Source organism: Mchenga conophoros, linkage group LG14 (genome assembly GCF_057382185.1).
Source record: "Mchenga conophoros isolate Kocher_MC1m ecotype Shallow Benthic linkage group LG14, M_conophoros_male_GT1.1, whole genome shotgun sequence".
NCBI lineage: Eukaryota > Metazoa > Chordata > Actinopteri > Cichliformes > Cichlidae > Mchenga > Mchenga conophoros.
The window spans coordinates 32,589,443-32,605,126 of record NC_140539.1 but is presented as its reverse complement, the minus strand read 5'-3'; the positions used below and the strand labels follow the sequence as shown (position 1 = coordinate 32,605,126).

General features: G+C 41.2%; 1 protein-coding gene across 1 annotated transcript in view; it reads right to left on the bottom strand.

Moving 5' to 3' along the window:
* Positions 1-15,684, bottom strand: part of gbe1b (glucan (1,4-alpha-), branching enzyme 1b) — a 108,030-nt gene that overhangs the window by 29,269 nt on the left and 63,077 nt on the right. Inside the window, exon 13 of the mRNA XM_085243996.1 lies at positions 5,780-5,964. Within this exon, the coding sequence (XP_085100122.1) occupies positions 5,780-5,964 (185 nt within the window). The remainder of the gene's footprint in view (positions 1-5,779; positions 5,965-15,684) is intronic.

Genomic DNA, 15,684 nt, shown 5'->3' with positions numbered 1-15,684 from the left:
TTATCTCTTGTCTGGTCTTCAGGGCACTTACTCAATATCTTATGAGTAGCTTAAGTTTTACATAATGCCTATATTGATTAACGCCTCTACTTAGAAACTTCTTTTTTTTAGAGATAATATCTGTGTGTACCATTTTATCCAAGTACTGACTAACTGATGTAATGCTACATGCTATTACAAGTAAAAGACAGGCATACATACATATGTATATAAGGCAGCATCCATGAAGGCATAGGGATGCATTCGTGCATAGAGTATTGGTTACTTTGAAGATTTTAATGCTATATTAATTAAATGTATTAATGTTAAACCACATGTTTATATTTTGGAGCAACATACGCTGCTTTTTTTTTTTTTTTTTTGGCCTGTCCCGTTTGGCTCTTTTGCCATCAGAATTGTTGTCTAAAGGCAAAGAAAGATGCCCAACGGATTTACTTTACCAAACTGACCATCCCAGCCTTGCCGTAACGGTCCATTTGATTCACCTTTTATTGTTTATTTTATTTTCACTTACTGAATACGGGACAGACTTGACTGGGGGAAAGAAGGAGAGAAAGAAAGAGGGAAAGAGAAACAGCTGAGAAGAGGGACGGGGGAGAAGGGCAAAAGACAAAAACCAACAGAACGGGCAGAGAAAAAAAAATGCATATATCAATCACCTGGATCACCTGCTGAGAAAGAAAAAAGAAAGCAAGCAGAAGAGAACAAGAGTAATAGAATAAACAACATCACAATGATATATGGGAATATGACAGTAAATACTAAATATTAAACATTATTGTGCAGCACATAAGATCAACAGAACACAGTGTGCTTTGAGGTAGGAGCCAAAAAGGGTGTAGTTTGTGGGTGTGATCACCCGTGTGTACACCTGTGAGCATGGACGCGCTTGTTTTTTGTTTTTTAAAAGGTTCCTTCATGTAATAATCTGCTAGAGGGTGTGGGGGGGCCACAGCCCCGTCCTCCAGGGCGTGAAGCAGGTGTGGAGGAGATCAAAACTCCAGACATCCAGAGGCCCCCAGAACACAAGAGACCAAGGAAGACCAACAGAGGGGCAGCTGCGCCACTGTCCCAGAAAGAGCTGAGGAGAGTCCCAGATGAGGGCTCACTCAGCAGCCGCGGAGCAGAAGCCAGGGGGAGTTGCAGTGACGTGCCCGTGAGCTCCGCCGGCAGCCAGCTGCGCCTGAGTGACCGAGCCCCAGGCCGAGAGGCCGGGGGCACCCCACCTCCGAAGTGGCCCGAGCGAGCCCCAGGCTCCAGGCCCCGATAAGCGGCCGCCAAGGAGTGAGCCGGTGTGTACCTGGACGCCCATCCCCGGACACATCCACCAACGCACCGATGTCTGAGGGGGTCCGCCACTGGCAGGGGAAGTGGTGGTAGGGGGAGATAGGCCTCCAAACCTTGGAGGGCCTGAGATGTCCCCAGAGAGGTGGCGCCTGACACCCAACCTGACATATAGACACAGACATACAGGCACACACAGACACAAACATCCATTCCCACCCTCATGCTCTCATATGCACTTACTCCACACTCAACCAACGTGGAGACAGACATAAAGAGACGTTGTACACACGATCACACTCCCCAAGCGTACTCTACAAACCGGGTCTAGGTGCCCTCGCCCCTGGAGGGGGGAACTGCACCCAGACCCAGGTGGTGTTTCCCTTTTCCCTGCGGTGGGGGGAGGCAGACCGCCCCGACTCCGCAGCAGCAGGAAGGCTCCACACTCCAGACCGCAGTCGGACGGCCAACTCCTCCTCCTAGCCCCCCTGCTCCAGCAGGTCGCAGAGAACGGGGGTGAGAGAAGACTCCAAACCTCCCTCCACCCGCTCATTGTAATGTTGATGCATGTGTGTTCTAAGGTGCATTTAAAACCCAGGAGGGCATGGAGCTACCTGCCAGAGAGCAGCAGGTAAGCGCATGGTCCCTCCTGCTGGCCCTCAATGTCTACGTGTATTTAAAATTGAGAGGTGGGCAACGATGCCAGGGGTGGGGTGTACACCCTGATGGTACTTTGGACTCCGTGTATCGTGCCCACCCCCAAGATCCTATATGTATGTGTAATGAGAGTGTGAGTAATGTGAATGTCTAAGTTGTGGGATAAAATTGAGGCAGAGGCAGCCAGAAGGGGACAGAGGGGGGGGTAGCCTCCTCTGCACCCTGGTGACATACCCCTACTCCAAGGCCCTGCATGTGTGGGTGGTTGTGGTGGAGCGGGAAGAGGGAGGCAGCTGGAGATGGGGAGGGAAGGAAGGGAGGGGCAAGTGACCCCTCCCTGGGGCCAGCTCCCCCGCTGACCCCAGTAGGCACCCCCATACTCCGCGACCCGCCAGGGAAAGGGGGCCCAGGCCCATCCAGACCAGGCCCAGTGCAGCAGCGCCGCCCGGCCCCACAGAGCCCGGGACAGTCCACCCAACCCCACCACAGAGAAAACTGCACCCACCCCACCATCCACTCATCTTCCAGACTACATAAGACAATAAACACCCAGGCTGAGATCTTCCTCCACCTCTCCTGTATCTCCCCCTCTACGCTGCTTTTTCTACACAAGTACTTGCTTATTTCAGCAGGATAGAGCTAAACTGCATTTTGCATGCACTACAAAAGCACAGCTCCATATTAAGATCTGAAATTCATACCTGTCACTCAGTGACAAATATTTTGATATTATCCAGAGCCAACAAAGGATGCCTCAAATCTAATAATAAAAACTTTGAAAACAAGTGGTCTCCTCATATTTCGAACGGCTTCCTGTACAAGTAGTAAGAAAAGAAGACGTGATACAACACAGTGATAAACATGCCCCATTTCCCCATACTATTTTTAATGTATTTCTGGCATCAAATTCATGAGTATATATTGCTAAAAACAAGAACATTGTATTATTGAGAAATATAGGGCTTATATGGACTCAATGGTGGCCAATCTGAAAACGATGTCTCGTATATCTTCAAACGCATGATGTCTGCTGGTTTATTTGTTAGTACATATTCTGATTAGTTGATTTATAGACTTAGATTATAGCAGCAGAGACAGGCTATCATTTCTCACCAAATCTGTCAGTTTGCTGCCAGTGGACGTGTTTCGCAGTATCAGGATCACCCGTTTGATAAACCAGACTAAAACGGACAGTGAGGATTAAAAATTTGCTAACATCCTGCCCTCCGTTCAAGAGTTAAACAAATCCAAAATCAGATATCTGTAGAGTTTCTTTCTGCAACCTACAACTCAAGACATCATGTAAATACTGTATATACAGTAACCAGTTATCCATCCCTTATTTATTCCATAATGATTCTAGCAGTTTTGCACCATTGCATGTATAAATCTGGTAATATTCTGTATTGGTGTTGTTATATTCAATGTTTGTCCTTATTATGTTATGTGCATTGAGAGCAATGAAAAAGTCCAAGACATTTTTCCCCAAGATAATATTGCTATAGTATGTCTGTGAAGGTTCTCAGTCATCCAGGTCATCGTAGTCAAAGGAGCTTGCAAAGAAAAGCGTCTGGACTTCTTTAAGTTGCTTGAAGACGTTTCACCTCTCATCCGAGAAGCTTCTTCAGTTCTAAGGTCAAATGGTGGAGAGTCCCAGATATAAACCTAGTGGGAGTATCCCCCCACAGAGGGACAAAAGGACCCCCTGATGATCCTCTAATCGCCTGAGCCAAGGTGTGAAACTGGGTGTGGGTCCCAATCAGCCAGAGTTTCGGGTGTGTTCATTGTGAAACCTGGCCCCACCTTATCATGCGAATTCCTGAGATCAGATGGCCCAGGATGTGAGTGGGCGTTAAGGCGTCTGGGAAGGGATCTCAAAACTGGATTATAGATGGTAGAGAGTTGGTGTCGTAAACCACCGCCTCTGTTCAAAGAAGGTCGCTCACAGTGGACATAGATGGCTTCTTTCACTCCTCTTTCAAACCATCTGTCCTCTCTGTCCAAAATGTGAACATTGGCATCCTCGAAAGAGTGTCCTTTATCCTTAAGATGCAGATGGACTGCTGAGTCTTGTCCTGTGGAGGTGGCTCTTCTGTGTTGTGCCATGTGCTTGTGAAGTGGCTGTTTGGTCTCTTCAATGTAGAGGTCTGGGCATTCCTCGCTGCACTGTACAGCATACACCACATTGTTAAGTCTGTGTTTTGGAGTTTTGTCTTTCGGGTGAACCAGTTTTTGTCTGAGCGTGTTGCTGGGTCTGAAATAAACTGGGATGTCGTGCAGGGAGAAAACTCTCCTGAGTTTTTCTGATACACCGGCTACATAGGGGATGACAATGTTGTTGCGTCTGTCTTTCTTATCCTCCCTCGCTGGTGTCTGATCTTCTTTTCTGTGCCTCTTTGCTGACTTTAAGAACGCCCGTTTAGGATAGCCGCACGTTTTGAGTGCTTCCTTTACATGTGTGTGTTCCTTCTTTTTTCCTTCAGGCTTAGAGGGAACATGTTCTGCCCGGTGGTGTAGGGTCCTAATTACTTCAAGTTTGTGTTCCAGAGGGTGATGGGAGTCGAACAGGACCTTAGAACTGAAGAAGCTTCTCGGATGAGAGGTGAAACGTCTTCAAGTAACTTAAAGAAGTCCAGACGCTTTTCTTTGCAAGCTCCTTTGATTGCTATAGTATGTTGAGACACTCAAATGACTATTTAAAGATCAGATGAAAGCCAGATTGTTCCTTAGTGTTCTTGACATAAATACATCTCAACAACCTTTCAGATATTTGTTTGGCAACAAAACGCACAAAGTGAAAGTCTAATCACATATACATGCTCTTTGACCCTCCATAAGACACATACTGCTAAATCTGGCTGTAGAGCACAGCACAACTGCTATTACAGAACATCATTTATGTTCGAGATGTCTTAAGTGTACATTATATAGCTGTGACCTACTGTATGATTTTACATTAAATGCACAGAACCAAGAAAAACAGCACTCACAGTATGCCGCAGGTCAGCTCTCGTGCCAAATGTATTCACTTTCCCTGCCAGTAGCATCATTTACGATCAGCATTCCTTCTCATTTACCCAGCAGGCAGCACACAAATCAGTAAGGCTGTGCTTTTCCTTTGCCTTACCTCCAAAGCTCTGTCTCTCATCTACTTCTAAAGGATGTAGGAGCCTCCAGTAACTCAGAACACACTTTTGACTGATAGGCCAATATGCAGAAATTATCCGTGTGAACCAGGCATGTCTCTAATTATGCCCTCTGATATTTTTTTCTACTCTGCTGCATTTGTATGTCTGTCGAGCAGCACTCCGCAGGACAGAGTGTAACATAGCAAGGTGAAGTAGCTTTAATCTGGGGACTGATTCCCAGGGATGTGAGGGAAGGTATTTTTGAATCAATTACACACACTCACTTCTAATCCCTGTCAATTTAGCCAAAGTCTCCATTTGCATTATCCCATTACTTTGCTACCAGCACCTCAAGAGAAAAAAAACACATTTTTTTTCCTTCTCCCAGAGGCTTCAAACGCAGGCAAAGACACAAGCTTCAGGAAATCTATTACTGTTCAACCTGACAGCAGCCAGAAAAACAAGACATTTACAAAATGAACTCTAATGTGTGCAGGGAAACTTTACAGGTATGTGAAGATAGTGAGCTGAGACTACATTTAATCTTGAAGAAAATAAACCTTTATCAGACTTATAAACAGCTGGTTGAGAAACGACGGGCTATTATTGTATATGTGTTTGAAAAGTTGCTGCAGCGATTTCTTTTTTTTGCCGTTTCATCACATTGCGTGCATAAAGCCTACTGTACAGTCAACGTGTGACGTTCTTACAGGTGGAGCTGCCAGCCAGCCGTACTTGTCTTCAGTACGGTTCATGTCCCGGTCAAAGGCATAGAGCTGACAGTAGCGCAGGTGATCCATATCTACCAGGTTAAACTGCCGCCGGGCATAGTGGTAACTCTGATTGTTGCCCTCTCTGGGGAAATCCAACCACTCAGGATGGCCAAACTCATTTCCTGCAACACAGAAAGTTTTATTAAAAAAGGTACATAATGAACGGAAAGGCACAGTCTTTGAATCAAAAGACCCTATTATACTGTCCTATATAAGGTGCATTTAGGGTTTTGTGCAATTTTTAACAAGATAGAAAAATAAAAAGATAGAGATCACACTTTTTTCATAACCTGACCAGAAGATACTTACTTTCCTGTTTTAAAGAGAGCTAAATTTCACCAAGTGACAATCATCTTATAACCCAAGAATCTGCCCCAAATCCAGTAGCTTTCATTTGAGCTTCGCCCTTTCAATTTGTGCAAAATGAATTCACCAGGATACATTTTCATCATTAGAATTTAAATCTCAGTTCTTCATAACAATATGAATGTTTCAACTTGGTGTTAGAACCAATACCAAGAGCTATTCAACTCGCACACAAATGAGACTATAATAAACAGATTCATCACTCGCTCATCGCTGTTTAATTCGTGTTTGTGAAAACAATATCTAAATTACTGTCTTATTCTGCCACCTTTCAAATGCCTGTTTGTTCATTTCATCTTTTCCTCATCTTTCACTTAATTAGGAGAAACAAGCTGGAATCTTCGGACTGCGCGCATTTAGCAAAACAGAACACACTCGGTGGAACTTTTCTGATAACAGACCTGATGCTACTATCAAGACACGCCAGAAAGGAGATGAGATAATGAATCCGTCACTGGGTGTCATGACAACATCATAAAACAACAGCCAGGATAATTGAATTCCTGGCAGTAAAAGAAAGACAAACCAGAGACGGAAGATGATGGCAACAAAAATAAATAAATAAAAACGAATAAATAAGAAGGGTGGGGGGGGGGACCCTGAGTGATGGGATGAAGTGGAACAGACAGGGACTGACAGCAGATTTTAATGAAATACATTATGTAGGTGTTAAAGTAGTAGCAAACAATAAGACATGAACTGCCAACAGAACAAGCACACTGCAGCACTTGCCGAGGAATTAGGGCAGCAGAGAGAGAGAGAGAGAAAGTGAGAGAGAAAGTGAGAGAGTGCTTTTTCTTCTGACATCTGCATGAATAACAAGCCTCCCACACAAGTGAACTTGAAATGTTAAGGAGAGAATTACACCTCAGCACCACCAGTCAAAAACAGACTTTCTTCCCTGCACTCAACCAAGAGGATTGTGTACACTACTTTATTGAATTGTACTAATATTTCATATATTAAAAGCACAAAACCTATACTTCATTTAGTTGGAGATTAGTGAGAAAGTCAAACATTGCGCACTGCATGGATTTGACTTTAAGTGTTTATTGTGCAAAAAGTGCACAAACCAAAGTTGAAACCTTTTATTTCCCATATGTTAATGCTGAATACTGTAATGAAAATGGTGACTACAGTTTTAGTATTCAATGAGATTTAGTTACTGCTAATTGTTTTAATTCATTTATTTTTCTCAGTATTATTGTACAGGGTGTGTATCAAAACTTTTAATTTTACACCAGTTGACCAGTCCATTTTTCAGATCTCATGGTCACAAATTACAATAGTAAGTAGGTGGAACATATAACACTATAAGGGTGCAGAAGTGCTAGTTAATTTTGTGGCAAACAAGTATAGTGTGCCACCTTGGACACCAAGGTCCTGTAAACTTCTTCAGAGATTTTGGTCCATATTGACATGCTGATATTCTCAAAGTCACTGCAGGCTGACCATTTGTACATTCTTGATTATGCAAATTTCCAATTCTACAAAGATCCTCTATTGGATTTAGTTCTGATAACTGTGGAGGCCATTTGAGTAGAGGCTGTGCTGTTTAAATAATGTTCAGTTAGTACTAAGGGACCCAAAGGAAAATATAGAAAATATCCACCACAGGCAGCTTAAACTCTTTTTGGACACCAAACTCTGACCCTGCTATCCAAATGTTACAGCAGAAACTGACTCATCAGACCAGGAAACATTGTTTCAGTCTTTTGTTGTCCAATTTTTGCTCAGCCAGTGTGAGTTGTAGCCTAAGTTCCATGTTCTTAGCTCACAGGAATGACACCTGCTGTGGTCTTCTGCTGTTGTAGCCCATCAGCTCTGACTTCACGTGTTGTGCATTCAGAGATAGCTTGATTGTATGGCCCAGAGAACTGAAACTCACTGGATACTTTCTCTTTTTTGGACCACTCTCTGCAAACACTAGAGATAGTTGTGTGTGAAAATCCCAAGAGAGCAGTCGTTTCTGAAATAATCAGATCACCTCATTCAATACCACATTTTCTTTCAAATTGTGATGCTTGGTTTGAACTTCACAAGGTCATTGTAATACTCACACCCCTAAATACATTGAGTTTCTACCATGTGATTGGTTGATTACAGTAGATATCTGTGTTAATGAGCAGCTTTGTGAGGATCTATTCTGTACCTCATTAGGTGGCCAGAAATTGTATACAGGTGATGGCTTAGTTTCTTTTGGTGTTGATCTTGATTCTGTTTACTGATTAATGAACAGATCCTGCATTGTAGATCTACTGAGATAGGTTTCTCCACTGTTTGAAACGCCACCCCTGTTTTCACAAACTGAAATTTGCCTACACTGTGTGAGCTATAGACTATAAAACCCTTCTGGAAGGCCATGATGTTGATATCATCTGACTTTGTTTACTCATGTTCATTGCTGATATTGATAATGTCAGTCTTGTTCCAGTCTTGTCCTTACATCACTGGGAATTTTGTATGTGGGTGCGAAAAGTTCCCGAGTGCTCTGAAGTTTAAGAGAATAAACAGCAAAATTTATCCTTGCCACCTTCTTGAGTTTATTTATAACACACCTGAAGCCAGTTTTCATCAGCCTGTGAGCTAAAGAAATCTAGGACTGTGTGAAGGCACTAATACAGGAAGTAAAGGCTCTCCTCTGGACATCATCTTTGGGTTTTTTTTCCTCCTGTCTGTTTTATCAAGACAGCTGGGCAATTCCTCCACTGATGTTACAGCTGCTGTAGGCTATGTCTTGGCCCTGGCCACAGGTGGCAATGGATATGTCAGTTGGCATTAACTGCCCCTAAGCAAAAGGACAAGTTCTTCTGAGTGTTCTTCCTCCACTAGGGAGGCTACCTAAAATGCCAATCTCCCCAGTGATCAGGTGTCGTATGAGTCTTAGGGAAGAAATTGACAGTTTTAAGACCATTCTTAATGCATCAACACAATCGTTTTTCTTTGCTCAATAGTTACACGCCATACGTTTCAAAAACAAACAAAAACAAACCAAAGACACTAACGGGCATTTAACTGAAAGGCTCGGACTAAGTGATGCAAAATGATATAATGCTTTTTGGAAGTGCTCCCACGCAGTAATTTCCACTACAGGATTATTGCTGTGCTGCTAGAAGGCTCGAAGATCACGGTCATTTACTGTTGAGTCCTTCCCTTGTCCCTTATTCTTACTCTTTTGATGATATTATGTACTACTGATCATAAGACATCCCAACATATTTGCAGTTTTATGCAAGAGATGTTATTCTTTTCCCATTTGTGGCATTCAGTATGTTGTATTTTCACTATTTGAGTAATTGAAAGATTACAATACACATGAAGATATAGTGCTATCCCCATGCTTTGTAAGTGGAGTCGTTTTAAATAAGCATATTAATGCATTTTCAGTGTAAAGAATGTATGACTTGTATACCGAGAACTGGAATAACATAAAAAAAAAAATTACATTGTAACTGAGCTGACAATGTAAACTATGGAAGAGAAGACTGTGCGGAATGAAATATATCATTCCCTCATGAAAAGATACATATTTTATTGTACAAATATCATCACAGTAAGCATATAGTAATCTCTGAGCCAATACATGTAAAAAGGCACAAAGCAATACTCTCAAATGTTTTAAACCCCTCAAGGAACTCCTTCGTCAGAAAGAAAGAAAGAAAAAAAAAAAAATCTAAATTTAGATGTTATTTCACTGTCAAACGTCAATATTTTATGTCTGATGCATAATGTACTATTTTGCTGTATCCACCCTCAGCCTGGCTCGTCAACATCTACAGCACTTTTGAGTTCCTACATGTCCCACAATGATTTTCAACACGCCCAAGGGAAATGGCTCTGTGTTGCAGTATGTTGCATACAGTATGGGTAGGTGTTGGGAGTGAAAGCACCAAAAGAATCATTGTACATTTTTCTGGTGTAGAAAGGGAGAGGAATGGATCAATGCAGTGGCATGCAATGCACAGTTCAGACTGCAAAAAGCCAAAGAACCTGTTGTAATTCATATACCACTGAGAACACATCCACAAAGATACAAGCTACAAATGCTTTACACAGGTATTCCACCATGGGCAATGTGTATCACAGTCACAGTTCAAAGCCAGTTTTGAGTATGTAGTGTACTCACGGTTGCGAAATTATTATCAAAGACCATGCATTATTGAGGGTCCTCCATAAAACATTAGGGCCCTGCAGGCCAAGGCAGAGACACTGGTAGCTCTACTGCACCTTTACAGACTATTTCTAAATGTGACGTTTTTAGCTTCGTGTCAAGACACTAAACTATAAAAAAATAAATAAAATATTGACACTTTTGCAATACATTGCAATTAAAATGAAAGAAAGGAGGAAAAAAGTATTCTAAAGGCATTAACGGCCTCTAAAGCATGATCTCTACTGTCATTTTTGTATTGTAAAGAAACCTCAGTGGCTTTTATTCATTATATAGCACCAATGCAGGTTTACGCAGGATGAAAGTAACAAATATTGATTTTTTGGTAACACCATTATAATTAAAAACAACAACAAAAATATTCCCAGAATATCTGTACACAAGATATCCACGTCTCTTAAAGGAAACGTCAAAGAATGCAGTGTGCCATAGATAGCCATCTGAAAAAAGGTTTCTGTATATGTACATGTAAATAGAACAGCTAATGTCATCATATACGATATACTGTATGCACAGGCCAAAATGCATAAATGAAACAATTTTAGTATTGTACTATTTGCTGTTTAGGGAAATGATGACTCAATCAAACTGAAATATGAATAATTTCCCCAATTTCAGTCTGAAATGTTGCACATAACTTGACGGTTTTCCAATAGTTTTTCGATGTTTACAGACTCACAAACAATGTGAGTCAGTAAATACGATGTTGAAGTTAATGCAAAAAATATATATTTGGTTTTCGCATTATCAGCAAACATGTACCATACAGTACATGATGCACAACAGATCACCAAAACTGTGAAATGAATGATAACTTTGTGTGTACACCTCTTGGTCTGCTTATAAGAAATAACAGTGAACTCTAAATGGAATAGAACCCAAAGGAAACAATGGATTAAATTTCTGTTTCAGACAGAAAGAACTTAACCATAGCTCTCAGGACTCATTCTCATCCCTGGGGTATAATACCAAGGTGACTTAATCTCTATACCCTTATAAGGTAGCTGTCTAATGCCTAAACCTGATAAGCGAGTCAATGTGAAAGTAAAAAGCAAGTAAAAATAAAGCATATAAAGCCCCAAACACGAAGGTCCCAATAGGAAGGGGACCACAGTCAATTGCAACTTAGACCACTGACACCACTGTTCCACCCTTCTAACTTAGGTATCTTAAATAGCACCGTTATCGCTAAGCAGCCAATACTGCTAATGCATCAAGGCACCAACGCCAAAGGACACCTTGCGCGTAATGGGGAGACGCAGGAGGCATCTGGCAAGATGGCATTATATTACATGCTGGGATGAGAAAGCATTAGTGAAAGCACAAGTGGAAAAAAATAATTTAAAGAAGCGCTTACACCAGGCTGCACTTGCAATATTTCAGCATCATGTGACTTAATTTATTGCCACAAACTGCACAAATACAACATACAACAGAAATCTTCCCAGAAATGCATAATATTTTACTAACTTTGAGAAAATGTTTCGGTATGAATTGCTTTTTATTTATAAGCCAGCAGCATTAAGCTTTTCTTTGTCATACTTTTTTCCTCTGGCAGCGTGGGTGCCATATGGAAGCAGCGAGGGCACGTTCAAACACCTGCATGCACAAAACACCAGGGTTAGAGAAAGAAGGAAAAAAAACGTGATCTGCCTGCTAAGCTCTGTCCTAGACAGCAAAAGCCGGGATACTGGCTGGTGCTTTGATAAAAACTCTTGAAAGAGCTACATTCATTAACGGGATAAGTGCACATGCCTCTTTTGCCTATTTACTTTCAGTTTTCCAGTGTTATTATTTTATAAAGTCTAGTGGAGATGATTGGTTTCCTGGAGAAATTGATTCAGTAACCTGTGGAAGCTTTTGACTCTTCTTTGATTTCAGCTTTAAAGAAACACATTAGACACACCTCCATTAGGTAATCATTTTCCTCTCTTCTACGATAACACGGCAAAGTTCCTCCCATATGCCCGCATTAATCACCATGATAATCACCTTCCTCTACCTCCTCACAGCTGAAATAAACCAGATAGCACATTCTGTTCAAGGATGAAATATGATGGATTCTCACCCTAATAAGCCACAATGTAGCTTGCCATCACTAGTGTGTGAATGTGTGTGTGAATGGGTGGATGACTGGATGTGTAAAGCACTTTGGGGTACTTAGGAACTAGTAAAGCGCTATACAAATACATGCCATTTACCATTTAATACACAGATAAACAAAATCCTAATAACGTATGAAAGGCACGCTGTCTCATATAAAATATGGAGACGTGTTTTAGTATTATATAGATGGATTACCTACAAGGATAATACCACAAAGCAAATCTAGATTTGTTGGGTAAACTTCGCAATACCCTTTAATACTCTGAAAAATATAGAAAGCTGGTTCAGCGTTCCACAACTGGGACAATAACTGTATTGGTCCTGCTGCATGCAAGGTTCAACTAATGGATAGACTCTACTTTCCGGTACCCTGCCGTAGACCATCCCAGGGAGGCTAAAGAGTGGGATACAACTAAATTTGGAACATACCGTCCAGCCCTCTTTCTTGAAAAGGAAAATTGCCACCCCAGTCGGCCAATCCAGAGATACTAATCCTAACTTCCATGCAATGTCACAGAGGCATGTCAAACAAGACAGCCCTATAACACCTAGAGGTTTGAGTAGTTGCCAAGTAATCCCTTTTGTCCACAGACTATGCTTGACCTGAAGATGGCACAGCACAGAAGTAGTCTTTCCACCACCCCACTACACCCTCAGTTGAAGTCAACAACACCATCTCATCCGCTTTCTTCATGGTTTCCCAGAACTGAATTCCCACACCCAACTCCAGAACCACAAGCCATCCAAGCTTCACAGGACTCCTCCTGCAGCCTGCTGGCTCCCTTTACCTCTGGTTTCCACCTGGCTCTGGCTCAGTTGCCACCACGTCAGGTGCCAATCATCTTACGCCCATAACTGTTTGGGTGTGCCATCAATGCTGACATCCTCCCCCGCCATCTGATGCAACTCACCATAAGGTAATGAGCAGAGATAGGGAGTAACGCCTTACAAGTAATGGGTTACCGTAATCTGATTACTTTTTTCAAGTAACGAGTAAAGTAAGGGATAACTATTGCAAAAAAGTAATAGATTAGAAAAAGTAATAGAAAAATACATTTAAGAGCGACAGGACTTAGTGGCGCAGAGTCTTTGATTTTATTTATTTTCTGCTGTGTTTTACTTGCATTTATTTGAAAGAGTGAGTGTAAAAACAAAAAATGTTATTTTATATGCTGGAATATGCAGAAAATAGGTTTAAATGTTAAACAAATTTCTTCAAGTCAAAGTCTGTTGCATATAATTACATTTTTGCTTGATGCAGTGTCCATAAAGTTAAAAGATTAAAACTAATAAAACAAGTTTTAAAAAGAGACTTTTTCATTTGATTGCAATTTATATGATGGATTATGCAGAGAAAGTAGAATTGGTCTCAAAGGTCTATTGCTTTATTACCTATTCAGGTTGTGTATCGTGTTTTTAAAAAGTAACTAAGAAACTACTTACTTTTGAAATAAGTAGGTACTTAGTTATCAGTAAAGTAGCGGAATTACTTTTTGAAGAAGTAATAAGTAATTTGTTACTAATGACTTTTTTCAAGTAACTTAACCAACACTGGTAACGAGCACATAAGTGCTCTGTTCCTGTCTTCCCCAGTGTCATTTATATGTATTTTTCTGTTACAACACTTGCATGGTTGAAGGGTGTTTCTCCTGTTTCTTCTTGACCATTACATTTTTCATTTATTAGATATTATAAATGCTAATGGCAATAGATAGACTTTACTAGATGCAGCTGGAATAAGCTTCAGTCTCATGCAACCCTGAATGGGATAAGTGGGTTGATGGAAATTTATAAATATCTAATACTTAAATATTTTTATATTATAACCTTTAAATGTTTTAAGAAAAGGTATATGTAAGCAGTTGTACTAAGGCAAGACTTTATACACATACTTAATGCTGGAACAGTGTCAGAAAGCTCATGGAGGCCCTAACAATGATATGATTAATTGAGGGCAACTATGTTTACACAAGGTTATGTCTCAGGCAGCTTTTCAGGTGGCACGTTCCATTACTCCTCTACACAGCTCTGCATCAGATAAGGGCTTGACAGTGACACAGTCCCCTCAGTAATTAGCAGCCCAAGAAGCAGCCAAGGATCAATCTGTTTTCCATTGGAGGGATTCTGGCAAAGTAAGATCAATGAGTGAATCAGAAGAGATCAGAAGGCGAGTCACAGAAGGTTTTAGATGCAGTACAATAAAATAAATAAATAAAACAAAGCTAGACATGATGCAATGATTATTTGCACCTGCTAGATTGATTTCTTGTTACTGTGTTAATATGCACTCCTGCTCCAAGTTTGCACATTAAATAAGCTTTACTGGTCCAACAGCAGGGATGGGACTGGCACATTCATCCCGAACCACAGGCCTCAAAGCACATTTAGCTCTCAGTGGGATTATGTATTTGAAATGTATGAGGAGAAAGAGCTGGTTTTCAATTCATTGTCCAAGGCTGCAGTATAATAGTTGCCTGTTGCATTGTAGCTCTCTATGAATGCAAAGTGCTCGGAGAAGTTTTAGCTCAATAATTTAGACTGTAAATCTGCAAGGTTATCTTAAGTCTCTGTGAGCACTGAAAGTCAGGAAGTTAGAGCACTTCCATTTTGTCCCTGCTGATGTAATGATAAAACCACTGAAGCGTTTCATTACTGCCACGCCACTTGGTGCTTTAATGTCACTCACACTCCAACATCCTTTACAGTATCCGTCTCTGAGCCCCTCAAATGCGGATGCTCCCTTTGTCCTCTTGCTGTGTAGTGTTTGCTTTTGGTCATGAGTAAATAAATGGGTTTTTCTAGTCTAGGCACTTCAAATTGATTTGCTTGCTCAAACAATTTGCTCTTGCTCAGCACTGGCTAAATGACTCTGCCATCATTGATCCATTGACACGGTGTGTCATCTCAGATTTACTTGATATTTTTTGTCCCGAGCATTTTCTACCACTCGTCTACTGGTCTGAACTTGGAAAAGTTCGTAATAATCAACTTCAGCGTCTTGTGTTTTTGTAGACTTTCATGTTTCATCAGCTCCCTCATTTTATGTTCTTTTGAAAACACTTTCACCCACTATTACTTATCATAATGTGATAGCAGAATTATTTTAGTCAGCCTGACAGCAGTTTTCAAAAGAGAACAATATTTCTTTCTCTGCTTCCTTTATACTGGCCTTCTTTCATATATCTGCTCTTCAAACCAC